Source organism: Gymnodraco acuticeps, unplaced genomic scaffold (assembly GCF_902827175.1).
Source record: "Gymnodraco acuticeps unplaced genomic scaffold, fGymAcu1.1, whole genome shotgun sequence".
Classification (NCBI taxonomy): domain Eukaryota; kingdom Metazoa; phylum Chordata; class Actinopteri; order Perciformes; family Bathydraconidae; genus Gymnodraco; species Gymnodraco acuticeps.
In genome coordinates this window covers 3,097,670-3,114,727 of record NW_022990673.1, presented here as the reverse complement: position 1 = coordinate 3,114,727, position 17,058 = coordinate 3,097,670, and the positions used below count along the sequence as shown (strand labels likewise).

General features: G+C 41.2%; 1 protein-coding gene across 1 annotated transcript; it reads right to left on the bottom strand.

The window, feature by feature from the left end:
* Positions 1-30: 30 nt before the first annotated feature.
* Positions 31-11,225, bottom strand: LOC117555174. The gene is made up of 3 exons (XM_034229959.1): positions 11,072-11,225; positions 8,810-10,866; positions 31-2,359 (listed from the first exon to the last, which is right to left on the bottom strand). The coding sequence occupies exons 1-3, from the start codon at positions 11,088-11,090 to the stop codon at positions 635-637; spliced, it is 3,801 nt and encodes a 1,266-aa protein (XP_034085850.1). The 5' UTR covers positions 11,091-11,225; the 3' UTR covers positions 31-634.
* Positions 11,226-17,058: the final 5,833 nt, after the last annotated feature.

Below are 17,058 nucleotides of genomic sequence, written 5' to 3'. Positions count from 1 at the left end.
ACAAAATAGCAGTAAATAATAAACACAATATAAGATTGCTCCCACTAAAAGTAGTGCATTTATTCAACGTATAGTAACATTTTGCATTTTAAGTGTGAAACCATAGTATGAGTTGAGTTACAGTCGAGTCAAAATATTTTTTAACGATTGCCGTTTTGCAAAAAGTAAACCTGTCTCCTAAAAGTATTGTTAGCACAAAGAGTCATTGTCAAACTGCAACTATTGAAATTGATTTCACAAAGTACTGAATGCAGTATTAAGTCTGCAATAAGAAATACACAGAGCCTCTGAGCTTACATTCCCCGAAATGTCCATGTTGCCCACAAGATGGCAATGTGGTGTTTTCACCATTAGTCAATACCATATCAGTTGTCTTTTTACAGCACACATGAGGGAAAACTGGCTGGTAAATTCATTACAAATAAAATCATTTAAATTGAAAGCTGATTAATTTTTAAAGTTGACTTGTTTGTTTTAGCTGGTACATCTGAATTGAAATGAAGTGGTGAATTCTGTTGCTTTTGAAGCTTAAACCAACTCCGGGCTCCACATTTTCCAACTCAGCCACAATAACCAGTTAGCATTTTCCCTTGGCTTTAATAGTTCTTGGGTTGCTAAAATTGGGTGGTCTCATCTACAGCACAGAGTTCTTGTTTCTGCGGCCAATATTTCCCCTGCCTCTCTTGTTCTTCCTCCAGCACACAAAGCCGATGATGACAGTGCTGATGATGACAGTGGCTACTACTGCGATGACGATGAGGATGATTGAGTTATCATTAGAAACAGTATCCTTCTCCCCTTGCCCACCACTGGTGACCTCCTCACTGCCACTCTCTGAGGCAGCGGTGGTCTTGACTACAGGTGAGGAAGTGCTTAGTCTCGCTGGTGGAGTCTGTGGTTTCCTCCTCTTCTCCGTGGAGGTCAACACAGGGGCCTCTGTAGAGCCGAAGGACAGGAAGTTCTTATCCTCCAGCAGAGCAATTACCTCGCCATTCAGATTTAAAGGTGCTTCACACACCACAAGCGTTTGGTTGGCCTTGGATGGGTGCTGTTTCAGCCAGTTTCTAAGTGGTAGAATATCCCTGTCACACCTCCAGGGGTTCTGCTGCAAGAGAACCTCCTTTGCTGAACTGAGCCCATCTAGACTCTCTTGTGGCAGATTGAGAAGGGAGTTATTTTGCAGGTCTATCTGTCCCAGGTTGCTCACGCCCTGGAGAAATCCCAAAGGTAGGGTGCTGATGAGGTTATGCTCCAAAGAAATGTTGACCAGACTCGGCAGATCTTGGAAAGTCCCAGCTTGCAGTGTTGTGAGCAGATTAGTGTGAAGTGATACCTCTCCAAGCTGCTCCAACCCTCCGAATGCCCTGATGGATACAGAGCTGATTTGGTTGCGACTGAGGATCAGGAGACGCAACTGTGTCAGGTTTCTGAATGTGTCATCCTCCACATGACTCAGTTTGTTGTCATACAGCCACAACTCCTGCAGGGCCATGGGCCCAAACACTCCTGGCCCCAGACTCTCCAACTGGTTTTCATACAAGGAGATCTGGGAAAGAATGGGTAGGTTTAAGAAGATCCCTTGTGGAAGAGATCTGAGCCTGTTGTTGGAGAGGTACAGCTTCTGGAGTTTCAAAGTCTTGGAGAACAGATCCTGGTGGAGATGAGTGATTAGATTGTCATGTAGGGATAGTTCCTCCAGTTCTCCAAGGTCATCCAAACTTCCAAGGGGTATTTCCTGTAGAGAGTTTTTGTTAAGCCGTAAGGTTTTCAGCTTTGAAAGACCCTTGAATGTCTCTCCAGGTAGATGACTGATATTGTTTCCAGAAAAAAGAAGGATCTGCAGCTCAGCAAGAGGGTGAAAAGTTTCTACAGGTACATAAGTGAAAAGATTTTTGCTGAGGTCAAGGAGTTGTAGCTCTGCCAACGTGAAAAACCAGTTAGGGCGGAGTACCAGGAGCTTGTTGCTCTTCAGATTCAGAGACTTGAGTTTTGGAAGATTTTGGAACAAGGCTTCAGGGAGATCTTGTAATTCAGTTGTAGTAAACCCTAAGACACCCATATTCGGAGATAAATCAAAGGTGCCAGTGCGTACTTCCCTTAAAACTGTGTCTTTCATAAAAAATATCTCAAGTGCATCAGAAAAATCAGTCAGGTCCTCTGGTTTCAGGGAGTAGATACTGCAATTGGAGAGGTAGGTGGCTGTGGTTGCTGAGGGCACACTCGTGGGGAAGCCTGAGAGCTCTCTGCAGAAGATTTGGGTTCCTTTACACAAGCATCCATCTGGGCACGCCCAAACAACAGTGTGGAAAGAGCAGATAAGAAGGAGCACTTCAAGCTTCAGGGGCAGAGCCATTTTCTTTTACCTAGAACAGAGAAAACAGCTATGTTAGAGTCAAGGTTGGTTATGAATCTTGAATCAGTTTTACATAGATGGCAAAGTATATTTGAAGATGTCATGGACGTTATGTACTAACATCTTTAACATGTCAAAGTCAGTTAACCACCAGTCACTTGGATTAGTTCCACCTATTTAAACATTTTAATATGTCCTCTGTAGCTCTGGAGGACTGGTGTCAAGAAAGATACAATATATTTTATTTTACATTTTTATAAGAATGCCAGTGTTACAAATGGTGGTATGGAAAGTGGTGTTTAAAAGACATTTGCATTTAGAAAGGGCGTAACTGTCCGCTTTAAGTGGAAATGAGAGCTTGACCCATACTAGCAACTATTGTCAGCCCATGGTTTAGCAATGTGTCTTTTATATGCACCCCAAACTTATGGATGTGCAATATTACATTTATTTGACTAATGCTGAGCACAAGTTCATGCCAGTATGTGAGTTATCCGAACTTTCAATCATCACTATAATTGCGTGAAGGGTGTTAGGACCTCTTATTAGTAACCTGCCTACATGTTGAATGCCTCAGCATTCTTGTTTAATCCAAAAAGGAGACATTTGCATTTGCAATGCATCCAGTGTTGTACTTTGTTGCCTGTGGCTTGGAGCATCGCCCACCAAGATGGCCAATGGAACTGGCTGGTAAATCACCATGACTAGTAGCATTTGGCATTAAAACCAAATTGGTTTCAAACAGCATTTTTCTAGCTCAAATAAAAGGTGTGCTGCCAAATGTTGTCAAGTATTACATTCTCAAACTGCAGAGTATACAATTATAGAATATGGAAATGGGGTTTGTTTTTCTGCCACGAGCTAAAGGATCTCTGTGTCTCTGGTGCATCACATGTTTGAGGCTGTGGCGGAGGCTGGGCTTTCTGTTTGTTATGGCACAGGAGGCTCCAAAGGCAAAGCTCTGCCAACATAATGACCTGCTTCTCCATACAAATCCTTTTAAAGTTCTGCAACTTACGGTTGGCAATAATGAGTCGTTTCTCAGTGGTTTAGATGTATTAGGGTGCAGAAAGTGTCTTTCCAAGGAAGTAACTTTCTAAAGAGACCAGTATGCCCCTCAAATGAGCTCAGCAAAAAACGATTTATTTCTGTCTTTCCCTCTTTTCCCTTTCCCTCTTCACAGCAAAGATATGGTTATAAAATACATCCTGTTGCGTCACAGCTGTTTCCAATTTCAATACATTCATACTCATATCTGTTTTCATTTAAGAGGTGGGGGATGGGTCTCCGCTGTGAGAGGTAAAATGTTCTCATTGTTAGTAAAACAGCAGTATATGCTATTTTGAAACCCGTTATTCTGTATTCCCAACCCCACCGACACTCCTACTTTACCATTATCCTTACTGCTACTTTTAATAACCTTAACCCTAAACATTTGGTATAGCATTCCTTCTCATTTGTTCAAATTAGGTTTTATGGGGCAACACCCAATGTTTTCATCACTATCACCATTTCCCTTTTTCTTGTGTGAAAGAGAATAGTCAAAGTTAACATTTAAAACAGGGATGTGAATCTGAATACACTAGCTGTCAATTGAGTAATTACTAATGTGTTATCTTTATATAGTTCCCCTTCCCCAGTTTATGTTAAGGTGGGAAACATTAGGAACAATGGATTTAAGCAACTTAAGTAACTTTTCAGACACATGACACATTCTAGCATCACTGCTTGTAGACACAACATCAACACACTCATAAACCATGTTTCCTCATGAGTTTGTAGTATAACATCCCAGTCCAACAGAACCCTCTGTCTGCTCCCAACTTAGACAACCTGGAATGCTCTGCAGCACTGTGTAATGGCTTAAGCATTTCCAGTTCACCATTAATTGCTTTATTTTTCCCCCCCCTGAGCCATAGCTGAAGGATCAGGACTTTGTGTGTCATGAAAAAAACTGAACTAGCAAAGTGGGGCACAGTGCTGCCAGAGAATCTCACTCAAGCCACATAACTTGATTAAAAGTTTATTTTAAAGGTTTATGATTACTACTTTATGAAACATAGTGTTAAGTCTAAAATAAAAATACAATTTTAACACAAAGAATGTCACTAAATTCAAGCAAACTTATCCTATTGGCAGTAATGTACTTTACACAACAATACAGACAGGTTAAATTGTGTACAGAAGCTTACTGTAGAAGTCCAATAGATTACTCTAGCGTAATGCTGTTATAACTTACTGATTGCTATCCTTCTCTTAGTAAGGTTCAGATCATTTTCTATCTCAGTACAGTTCGTCACCCTGTTAACCAGCACATCACCCTGTTTTAGAGAACTTACCTCCGGTAGTGGCAGACGATTGAGTGAAGAGTGACAGTGAGTTGGTGTGGTTATCTTTTATGGACGTCCTCCCTTCCTCCTCAGTTTCACAAATCGTCGGATGAAAGTTTCCAGCACCGTCTGAACTCACACACCATCACATTTTCCTGTTCTTCGTCATCACTCGATTCCCCTCACCAACCAGTTTTCAGTTTTTTGCCCTGAGCTCATGAAATCTGCAGGTCCTGTTACTCAGGCTTTAGTTGCACTGCTCAACATCCCAGCTGTAACCCCCTGCCCCCTCTGTTCCTCTCACACACTCACGTTTTTTTGTGCTAAATGTGGTGGTGGGGGATCAAGCACGCAAAGGGAAGCCCCACCCTCTGGTGATTTGCGTGTATACTATACAGCTGTCTGTGTTCGTTTGAATACATGTAAGAAGATAAGTGATCTTTGCTTCATCTTAGGTGATTCATATGTTTTCAATCATTTCATAACATTGTATTCCTTCAATAATAAGAACTATATGTATATTATGGGTTAGGATTATAAGGAGAGTAATACTTGGTTTGGTTGATATAGCCGGTGTCTTTTTGTGTGACATTGTTTTGTATGTACATGCCTTTTTGTCTGGGTGTGCAAATGTAATTGTCAGCTTCGCATAGTTTTGATGTGACGTCCCCAGTATCATGGTAAGCCAATGATTCCATTTTGGATGTTTACAGTTTTGTAATTATATGAGTGAAGGGTGATTCAGAGAAAGACAAAACCTTCAAAGAACTTTTTAGCCACATAAGTTTAAAAAACAGCTTTTTAGTATTGTTCAATTCTGGGTTTATGAGAATTACAGAATTAAAATAAAAACTAGATTGTTTTCCAAATCATTCTAGTGATCAAGCAAGATGACAGAAAACACTGTATTGCCTCTGAATGTTCCCGTGCAGGACTTAAATGTTTTCCCAACCCGTTCATGTACATTTATTAGGATTTAGCTTTGATGCTAAAATGAGTTGTATGTTCCTCTATAAATCAGCAGGAGGGAGGCTGAGCAGCAAGTATTCTGCATGTTTAACATTCCTCGGTTGCAGTAAGTTACTCCATCTGTTACAGCAACCTGACAAACAAAATACCCTCTGCAATAGACAGATAGTGAGGGTGGAGTTTTAACGTATTGTCAGTTACTGCAGCACACAATACTTATACTGTAAAAATTGTGATTTTCTGTTAGTACTGTAAATATACTGAAAGATACGAAAATAAAGTCACTTTCCTTGATCTATAATACTGTATTATATTTTTTATTTAAACACGTTGGGCAACAGAATACAAATGTGATGTTTAATCTAGGAAAATCTAAACTGTTTAAAAAGAGGTTTACTGTACATTTAATCTATCTTTTAAACTAAAGGTTAAAGTTTGGAGCCACATGTTTTAAAAATGTAACCATGTTTTGATAATGTAAACACGTGCTCCTCTCTCAGAGAGTTGGAGATAAAGTGGACTGTTTCAAGTCTGCTACTTTTTTTCCCAGTGGGTGAGCAAACAATCTGTCAGCTGTGAGGCAATGTAAAGCCTGACAGTCATGTCAGCTGCCTCTAACATGTGAGTTATATAAAAAAGCCTTCCTGTCATTTGAGTCAGAAGAAATTGTTGCTATATGTTCTTCTATGGGGAGCAGGAGTTAGATCACATGACAGCGTCTGTTGTCTGTTACGGTCCACATAAGCTGTACACTGTTAGAAAATCTAACTTGTCCATGAAACCAGGAATCGTCACGCAGTCTTACAGAAGTTCATGTTCAGTGTCTTCATCTGAGTCAAAAGGTCAGCAGTCAGCAGACTGATAAGGAAAGATGTAATATTGCAGTTTACTTTTTTTTCTCTCCTTGTTTGAACTCTCATATACTTCGATTTAACATCACATATAAGAAACTTTAAATTGGCTTAAAAATTCTTTGCTTTGCTCCAGTAGTTTTGCAGCAAGATAAGCAAGAGTTGAAGAATGAAGAGCGGACTGAAACAAGAGTAGGCCTACAGTAACCACTTTATATGTCCAACATCCACATTTCTTTTAAAATTGATAATAACATAGCTAACTAGATCATGACTGTACTAAGAACTTCATGAGAGAACTGCTCTACCAGATGAAAACAAGCTGGAAAAAAATAATGTTTTTTTACATGTAGCTGTAATGGGTAAAATGTTTGGCTTAAATTATACTTTGTAAATGTCAAAATGCTCTTTTACTATCAAATATTGGACTTAAGTGGTTAATCGCTCTGCTGTAAAGCCAGCTATTTTGCCAGGAACAAGTTAAAGATGTGCTTTGGAAAATCCCTTAGAATAACAGGTTAAGATAATTCATCACAGACAATAAAAGGGTGGATTAAAAAAACTCCACTTATTTTCCAATGTGTTAAAATATTCCCTTTGACCCTTGCAATATTATTTCCTCTCTCTCTCTCTCTCACTGTGTGTGTATATGGAAGTGTGTGTGTGTATGCCCACTGTTGTGTGAGCTCAGCGTACTGGAAGGCCTAATCACCCGTTGCCATGGCGATGAACTTGGGTGCTGTTCAGTTATTCATCCTCTTTTGTTTGCAGTTTGTTTTAAAGTCCAATCACTCCTTGTGGAATTTGTGGCATCCACTGTCATTTTGTGCGGGTTTTCAAAGCAATTTTGTACCACAGTCAAGCATTTTCTTCATCAGCCTACAAAGTGACATTTAAAAAGGTCCTATTCTCTTTAAAAACATTAGTATGAAAACTTGAAAACTATGGGGAAAAAAAGTTCAATCTTGTTCCTAACTTCTATGAGTACTTCGTGTTATGAGTGATCTTGGGCTGGTCTAAAAAAGGGAATGAACACTGTTTGCACATTGTTGTGGTTTTGTTTCATCATGGAGACTTGTGAAATTACAGGGAAAGTCATTTTAGCGGATATTTTGCTCGCTGAGTCTGTGGAGAAACAGGACTAAATCAGACCTTCCTGTTTTCTGTAATGCTTCCCAGTCCCCAAGACTTGATTCATTTGGGGAATGCACATGAATCCCTCATTCCCAACTAAGGATGAGAAACTCAGATAAGAGAGATGTTTACAGAAGCAGCTCTCTCTAATATGACTCGTGCCCTGGCACAAGTTTATGAAGCAATACCACACAACAGCATGTAGTTATGATTTATTGGCCCAGAAGTTCAGCTAACTCATATTACAGCCAGAAAATGGACCAGGTTTCAAAGAAAGACATTGGAAAAAATGACTATTTAATCAAATTGATTACTTAAAAGTTATATTAACAATGTTGTGATATCTCTCCATGCAGTTTGATGCTTTCACCCCTAGAGGGAAACAAATCACTTGTTGACAACTTTGCCTGATTTAAATAAAAAAATGTAAGACTTAACACATATTTTTTAATGTTAGTATTTATTACAGACCTTAGCATGAAAAATTAATACACATGAATAGCAAAGAAAAGGCTTGACTTTCATTTAGTTCCACTCATTGTATTTCTAATGATTCATTTGCTCCATTTTTCCTGATTAGTTGACTGTTTTTCGTTGGTCTATAAAAGAAGAAATATGGTAAATGAAATGCTTGTGGCAACCTTCAAAAGTTCTGTTTATTAATAGCTTGATTTGTTAGATCAACATTACAAAAGCCATATACTGTATTTGATTTACTGTCATTTAAGACACCAAAAAGAAACACCAAACACGTTTGGACAAGCTCATAGAGAAATAGCTAAAACATACTCTTTAATTGTTTAAATAACTGTTTGTATATTATAAATTGCTTTTTTTTTGTATTGACTGATTAATTGCTTGACCAATCTTTACAGGTCTAAATAATTGTATACAATTATTTAAAAAACGAGTGGTAACATTTATAAGTTAACATCCCTTATATTAGCTTACATACTGAATTGTATATATAAAAAAACTGTACCATAGTCTAATTCTTCGATATGTAAAAATCCCTTCATCTTATAATTTGTCACATTATTTTGATTCAGACTATATTAAGGTTACACATGAGCTTTTCAACTTAACACAGTATCAACAAAACATATCCCCAAGAGTGTTTTTCATAGACTGCGTCCTCTGAAAAAGGACATCTTATCTTGGTTGTGTTGTTACTCTGGAGGATGTGCACACTCAGCCTTGAGCTTATCCATGCTGTTGTTGAGGCGATACATGCAAAACACGGCAGCAAAAATTAGGAACAAGCTTGCAGCCACAAGAAAGATATAGCAGAACATGAGTAGCCCGGTCAAGGCCGCATTCAAAGGCAGAAACCACACGTACACCCAGCCCTTGTGAAGGTTGTGGTGAACAAACTCCGGTCCCTCTTCAATCACCAGTGTGTCATAGAAATTAGCCGTCTTGTAATGAGACGAGGGCTTCTCAGTGTTGGGAAGAAACTCCTCGTTAGGCTCGTTGGTGGTGGGAGTTTGGAGCATTGTGGATAAGATGGTGGAGGGTGGTGGTTTTGTAGTTGGAGTGGTTGTAAGGATGGTGACTTGTTGGGTAGCGCCTTCAGTGGTCCCTGATGTTGTGGTGGGCATTGTGGAGGGCATTGTGGTGGGCATTGTGGTGAGCATTGTGGTGGGCATTGTAGTGGGCATTGTGGTGGGCATTGTGGTAGGCATTGTGGTGGGCATTGTAGTGGGCATTGTGGTGGGCATTGTAGTGGGCATTGTGGTGGGCATTGTGGTGGTTGAAGCAACAACTGGTGTTGGTGTGGTGAACAAATAACTTGACTTGAGTATCTTAGCATCGCAAAAGTTGAATTCCTCATCCTGCAGAGAGTCAATGGTACGGAGCAGTTGTAACACAGGACTATGACATGTCACATCCTGTCCGTCAAGAACAACATGCTCATGTTTTCTTATCCATTTTGCAATACCTCTAATACTACAAGTACAGTCCCAGGGGTTGCCACCCAGATGAAGAGCCTTCAAAACTGAATTTGACAAGAAAGTATCTCCTGAAAGAGTCTCGAGATGGTTATTCTTCAAATCAACTGTCAAAACCCCTCCAAGGCCCTGAAAGATGTTATCTGGTAGACTCTTCAACTTATTGTCATTGAGAAGCAGTATGCCAAGTGTGGTTAGTCCGGAGAACAGCTGGGGATGTAGATAAAGGAGGTCATTGGATTTCAATGACAGCTTCTCGAGTTTGGGAAGGCAGCAGAAGAGGTCCGAAGGCAAATCCCTCAGCTTGTCGTTTAAATGGAAGTTAAGCCTCAAAAGTCCTGACATGTTTGCGAACACATTTCCAGGAACAGTGGTGAGATTAGTAGCATACAGATACAAGTCTGTCATATCAGGCATGTGACCCATTAGCTGGTCTGGTAAAGATAATAGCGGGTTGCTGTAAATGGTGAGCTTGGTCAGCTTTGGCATGTTGTAGAAGGTCTTTTCTGGGATAGCCTGAAGTCGGTTGGAGGAGAGGGTGAGGGTCTTAAGGTTCTTCAGTGACCAAAATACCTGAGGGGGAAGGATGGTAATTTGGTTGTGGTGGATCTTTAGCTCCACAAGGTTAACAAGTTTATCAAAAATCCCAGCTTCTAGCTCCTCCAACTCGTTGTTATAGATCATGAGCTGGAGAAGATTAGTCAAGGAGTGGAAGATGGTTGGTGGAAGCTTATTTATGGAGTTCCTGCCAAGGTTCAGGAAGGTGAGTTTGGTCAGTCCATCGAAAATATCTGAAGCAGGACTGGTCAGTTTGTTCCGGCTCAGGTCCAGATCCAGCAAACTAACTAGTCCTTCAAACATATCCGGAGCTATGGTCTCCAACTGGTTCCCATCTAAATGCAGTTGCTCCAGTGTCGCCAACGGACTGAAGACCCGAGCAGAGATGGTAGAGAGATCGTTGGACGACAGCTTGAGAGACTTGAGCTGTGGAGCAACGTGGAAGGCATTGGGATGGATAGCATGTAAGTGGCTGTATGTCAGACTGAAACGCAACAGCAGGTCCTGGTCAGCCAAGCTCCGCTCATTGATGATGTTCATTTGAGTGCCATTAAGTTGCAGCAGGTACGTGTGGACGGGCAGATTATGTGGTATATCTGTGATGGCGTCGCCAACACACTTGACGGCACCTTTAAAGTTACACAGACAGCTGCCGGGGCACAGCATGTTGCAGGTGAGGTGTGGCAGTGTGAAGAGGATGAGTATGGTCCACAGGGTGCCTGCAACGTTGAAATAAAGACACATTTGGTGCATGAGATTCAATCTGAAATTAAATATGTGTCATTACCTCAGCAGTAATGATTTTTACATTTCAAAAAATGCAATCCCTGACAAATAAATATAAAAATATTGAGGAAAAACATGTATAAGTATATGTATTTCTCTTAAAGGACAGTCAAAAGCCAGGTCAAATATTCCACCAACCTCTGAAGAGAGAATCCATTATTGCCTGTTGACAGAATGATGAATTTGCTGTGATGTGTGCTGCTCCTCTCTGCAGGGCCGTCTTATAGAGCTGAGCATCCTGTCAGTCAAGATCAAGGTCAGCCCACCAAAATAACCACCCAAGTCAACCATCTCAGCACACATCCTTTATACTGCCCGAACCTCAAATGAACCCGGTGCCATAGACATGGAAAATAATAACAATATTTGCTGTAGGCCATGACCCATTTCATTAGGCTTCTATCATTGTGCCCATGTTTTACTTGACAACTCAGCGTTGAGAATTCTACAAACATTTTGGACCCATTGTAACCTTTTTGTATATTTAGATTTATTCCTTTTTTTTTATTTTGTTTTACTGACAGCATTTGTAAAAGCCAGTTTCGTACTGCTGCTTGATGAGGGTGAGTTTTGTTTTGACTTTGGACAGTTTGACTCTCCTTAACCTTGTGTGCTAACTTGTTGCGGGAGTTTTTATTTTTCATCTTGGGCTGCCTGGAAATGTTAAACGTTTGGCACGTATTATTGTTTACTGCTAACTTATGAGTGACATATTGGCTCATTTCCTGTAGACTTATCTCAACAGGATGGCCTGAGCCCACTGTGCCGGCACATATGGTGGAAGTGAAACAGATAACACCCTTCCCTGTATCGGGTCAGTCATGGTGTTATGTGTCATGTGATGCATGTAGTGTGACGGGCAGATGAACACTTTCACTTAGTTTCAGATTTGTGTAGATTTCAAAACTATAGAAGCACTTTTTAAATCTGTCACCTCTCAGCGTGTGTTTGTTAATTTTAGAGACAGATAGAAGGTATTCTGTTTGATTTTGGGAATAGTTGTTCTCTCACTGAGATGATGTTCTACATTTCTTTCCTGTCAACAGAAATTTACTTTTGAAGTGCTCAGGAATCAAACTGTTTTTGTGTTATAATCAGGGGTGCACATAACTTTTTTGCCCTGGTTCTCAAAGGAGCACCTGGAGATGTTGCTTGGTGCTCATCCTTAAAATGAAATAAACCGTAACTTTTGAGGGGGTCTTGACTTTATTTGCCAGACACACGGCACTGAACACACATGCAGAGGTGAACACAGAACACACATGCAGAGGTGAACACAAGACAACATTAGCACGACCAGTAATCCTACAAGCATCACTACCCTCCTGACTGTTCTCCTCACTGTCTTCCTCTCTGTCAGACATGGTAGCTGATGATGTAGGCCTACTACTTTCTCTCTGGTTGAGTCTGCGATTAGCTGCTTGCATCCACAAGTCAACAGCTAGTTTTGGGTCGAAAGTCTCTGTTGTCATCTTAGACAAGTGGATGTAATCAAATAAGTATATGTGAACATAACCAATAGCCTACCATAGCCAATAACAAATTAATGTAACATATTTTATTTGTGTTGTTCATTCATATCTTATTTTACCTTAACATTTATTTATTTATGCATTTTTTTTTTATCTCCAGTTTTAAAGGATATTTTTGGTTACTGTCCTATAGTATACATTGGAATGATTTAAAACCTGTTTATCCCAATAATTACAAAGGAGTGCCTTGGAAATATGTGTTTACATCAATTGTGACCAAACTGTTTGAATTTAGACTAAGAGTCCTTTACCTCACTGAGCTGTAGTTAACTTATCAGCCTCTCAGTCTGACTGGAGAGGACTCTCCCTCCACATTATTGTAGAAACATCTTCTTCTTATCTCCGTTAGAGCAGCTAGCACGGCACCAGATTATCATAACAACAGCGCTGGTACCACCCTCCCTATCTCCCTCGCTCACTCGCATTTTGTCTGTGAGCTGCGGGCGCCAGATAAGCCAACATCCCCCATTTTCATCACTTACAGCGCCCATCGTACAGGGCAAATGAAAGGTGGAACCGGGGTGAAAAGGGTGTTACCAGGGCCGCCCCTGGCCAATTTGGGGCCCCAAGCGACATTGTTGCGGCTTTCACACCAGCGCTTTTCCCTTTCTAGCTCCGAGCTAGAGCTTTTCTGGTTCAGCTCCGGTTTCCCTTTTCTGCTCCCGCTCTGTTCACACAGCCCAGCACCCGACTGGTGCTGCCGCTGCTGCGTCATGACGTCATCGTTTACATCGCTGATTTGCTCCCCAACGGCATTACGGCGCTCACAACAACAACAACAACAACAACAACAACAACAACAACAACGGGGAACTGCGTCGGGTCGATGATCGTGTTGCTTTTAATCACACGAAGCCAGATTAAATTGAATAACGACTTTTCCAACCTTATACTTTGCTCCAGAGTGCCGTGGTTCATTGTTTATTAATGTGTTTCTGCAGCATTTACCAACCGCTGCTCTTCCACGGGAGTTTATTCTCCTCCGTTAGCTCCCGGTTAGCTCACACTGCTGCGGCCGCTCTAAAGTATTCACTGTCCGACTCACACAAGCAGCTGATACATATCCCCAGTTCCCCTTAGCCTAATGGCGCGTTTCCACTGCAGCGGGGTAGCCCCGTTTAAGCGTCCCTAATGGCGCGTTTCCACTGCAGCGGGTAGCCCCGTTTAAGCGTCCTTAACCGTCCTCAAGCGGCCAGGCTGGTTTTTGGTGGCGTTTCCATATAGCCTAGTACCGGCCAGCGGGTACTTGTTCCCTCTTTTTCCGGCCTCATAAAATCGTGGTTCCCTCAGACCAGGGCCAGGGCTGAACTAGTGACGTCAACACTCTCGACTGCTGATTGGTCAGAGAGAATCGTCACAAGATTGCGCGCGAGTTCATCCCTAGCGTCGCATATATGGTGTGCCTCTGTGTTTAGTGTCCTGTCTGTCTGTAACTTTGTGTGGTAGTGTTACCACTGACAGGTCTCTCTTGAAAATGAGACCTTGTGTCTCAATGAGATCTACACCTGTATAAATAAAGGCTAAATAAAAAATAAAAATATATATTTAGAAGCAAGCTTGCAGCATTTTTATAAACAGCATTTTGTAAACGGATGAGCTACAAAAATGGCTACGTCTAATAAGAAAAGCACACCGTGGTCGACCGAGGAGGTGACGACGTTCCTACATCTCATTGGGGATGATCAAATCCAGCGGGAGCTCGACGGAACAACTCGAAATGTGAACAAAAACAAAGCCGATCGCCCCGCCTACACTGCGTTGCTACCCCAGGTCCTAAACTGTAATGGAAATGCGCCACGGCCTGGGCCGGCCAGCGAGGCAGCCCGAGGCCAGAGCGAGGACGCTTAGGGACGCTTAAACGGGGCTACCCCGCTGCAGTGGAAACAGAAACATTACTGCATTGACTCACTGGCTCAGAGCAAAGTCAACACTTTCTTTAATGCAGCTGTAAATGCAGCTGAGCGTCATATTCAGTCTGGTTTCCCGGAAATCTCCTCTCCTCATTGTTTCTGTGCGATTCAGTTATTTTCACAGCAGCTCTCCTATTGTCGAGACTAAGCCTGTGACTCAGTTTTGTAACACCTCCCAACAAAAGACCCTGTTTAATTACTGTGCAGTAATCTGCCCCTCCCCACAGATGTGCAACATTTGCCACATTCCTTCACTGCATTTATATCCACTGTTTAACATTTTTGATATCTAAAGTAAATAAAGATTAATACTAGATACAATGGTTAAAATGTTTTCTTAGTGGTTCAGTCGTATTTTGTTCGTCTTTTGTTGGAAAGGTAATGCAAACAATTCTCAAACCTGAACAATTCCATTCTCCAACCCACTCATCTCCAATCATTTTCTCTTAAGACTTTCAAATAACAGATTCACAGATTCACATTATAATTGTATTTATTTTGTAAAATAAACAGCAGTGCATTTCTAAAAGCAGTGACAGATGTGATGTTTGTTGGCAGCAGTACAAAATATGTTGTGCCAAATTCTGCCACAAGAGACCGACATAAACACGAGCAGTAAGCAAATCAAATCCCTACGAAAATATTACTATGTCTTTGCAGTCAAGTACATTTTGTCATATCTGACCCTCAAGTATTTCCAGTGAGTAGCTGATTATTTACAGGTTAAATATGAACAGCCTCAGTCCTTCGATCTCTCATGAGAGCACCTCGGTGCGGTGAAAATGTTTATTGATGACTTGATTATGGTACAAATCTATATTGCTAGAATAAATACAGTGTGATTATTTTACTGGTGATTTGAGTCTTAAGGCTATGTTGGGCTTTGCAGCAAGATTTCACAGTGATCCTCCTCCCCTTGCATCCGTGTCAGACGCAGTACTTCCAGAAGCAAGCTGCTGACGAAAGAAGATACATTCATTTTACATGCTAAATATTAAAACTACAATGGTTAGAATTAACTTAAAATAGTAATGGAGTAGATGTTACGTTTTAACCCAGAAGTACTAAATGTAACTCACGTTCACCCCTCTTCTTAGAGGATTTTCCTTCTGCCAAATTGGCTGTGATCTCCCTCTCCAGCTCCAGATCCTCCCTCAGCGCCCGCAGCTACGAGCAGAGATGAGAGTGATTAAACGCACCACGGCGGGTAGACGTCACCGCAGTATCAATACACCAATCACTTGCAAGGAAGTAGTGTAACAGGTAGTCTCATATCTGCTCTGAGTTCACTTGTTTTTTTATATCGATAACATACAGTTACAAAAAACTCAAGGTGTTTATACGGTTTAAATCCTGATTTCTTTCCACATTTTTCCAAAAGTTACTTCAAGGAAGAATCTGTAAATGTTCTTACCTCCTCTAATTCAGCTAATGTGTTGGTCAGCTCAAAGCCTGCAAATAGGAAAACCAGTTGTCATTATCAAAGCAAGGCATGCATTTGTATTAATTTCACCAATTAATTGCATCTCTGACCTAAAGGGTCATCTTTCTCAACAGGAATTAAGCTCTTGTGTAGTAACAGTGCAAGGATCTTGCTCTGTGGATCCGTGTCTTCTTTTGGATTCAAAACATGGTTTCCTGCGCATACAAAGAGAAAAATACAACTTTAAGCAACTAAAATATAGACAGGAAATGTCACATCCATCCCATATCATAGTCAGGCATCATCTCCTAACCTGTTGCACATTGGAAAAGCTAAACCATTACACCACCAATGGCACTAATCTAAGGTGTGCATGCACCATCCTCTAGTATTTCAAATATATGCAGCAGAGACCTAAAACAATACCATTATTGTACACTTACCCGGGTTATAAATGCTCCGTCCTTGCACGTTTAGCACTCCCTGCAGTAGTACCAAGCCCAGGAGTCCTAAGCCATAGTTGACAACTGTAACTCTATCCATAGTACTGATTGTAAGATCCCAAACTATTGCTGCACTCTGAGTACTTCTTTAAGCAATACAAGGAATCTACTGCCTTGGGTCCATCCCGTCAATATATTTATCCTCGGGGGCCAGGAGGAGTGGCCAGTCAGCCCCTTGCGTACTAAATCAATTCTTCGTCATCGTGGGTTTCGTCAATAGGCCACCTTTTCATATGGAACATTGAGGGTCTGAGAGAAATACGGTGATGTGATATGACGTTGTAGGTGTGGCCCATAACCCTACATCACTCTGACATGTGCAAATCAAACCGAGAGTGGAAGGTATCAATCAGCCTCTTGGTTATGAGAGACCAGAATAGGATGTTCTTGGCACTTGCAAGTATTTTTCTTTTACTTGAATTGCTTCTTTAAATAGATACATGGGAGTGTGTTAGTCTGGGAAACGAAGGGGGCAAATAAATTGATTTAGTCCCTAAGTGTATCATAGCTGGAGATGAGCTCCTCAATCTTGGCTTCAGGACTGATTCGGAGTTGAAGGAACATCCATCACCGCGGCCAAGCCAACTACCCAACACCTCTTAAGTCACTCTAGTCTATTTTGCGCATCAAGGAAATCACATCTCATATCTGCCAGAGCAGCAGGCATTGTGCTTGCGTGGTGTGGCAACTAGTGTATTTGGCTTGTGAAAAGTGCTGTGCATCCCTTAAGACTTGACTTACATTTGTACAGTAGTTT

Bases quoted from the DNA above. Each gene is read 5' to 3' on its own strand.
- LOC117555174 (XM_034229959.1), bottom strand. The intron at 2,360-8,809 runs TAACAACACAAC...TGTTCTAGGTAA, and splicing joins AGTGTGCACATCCTCCAGAG to AAGAAAATGGCTCTGCCCCT.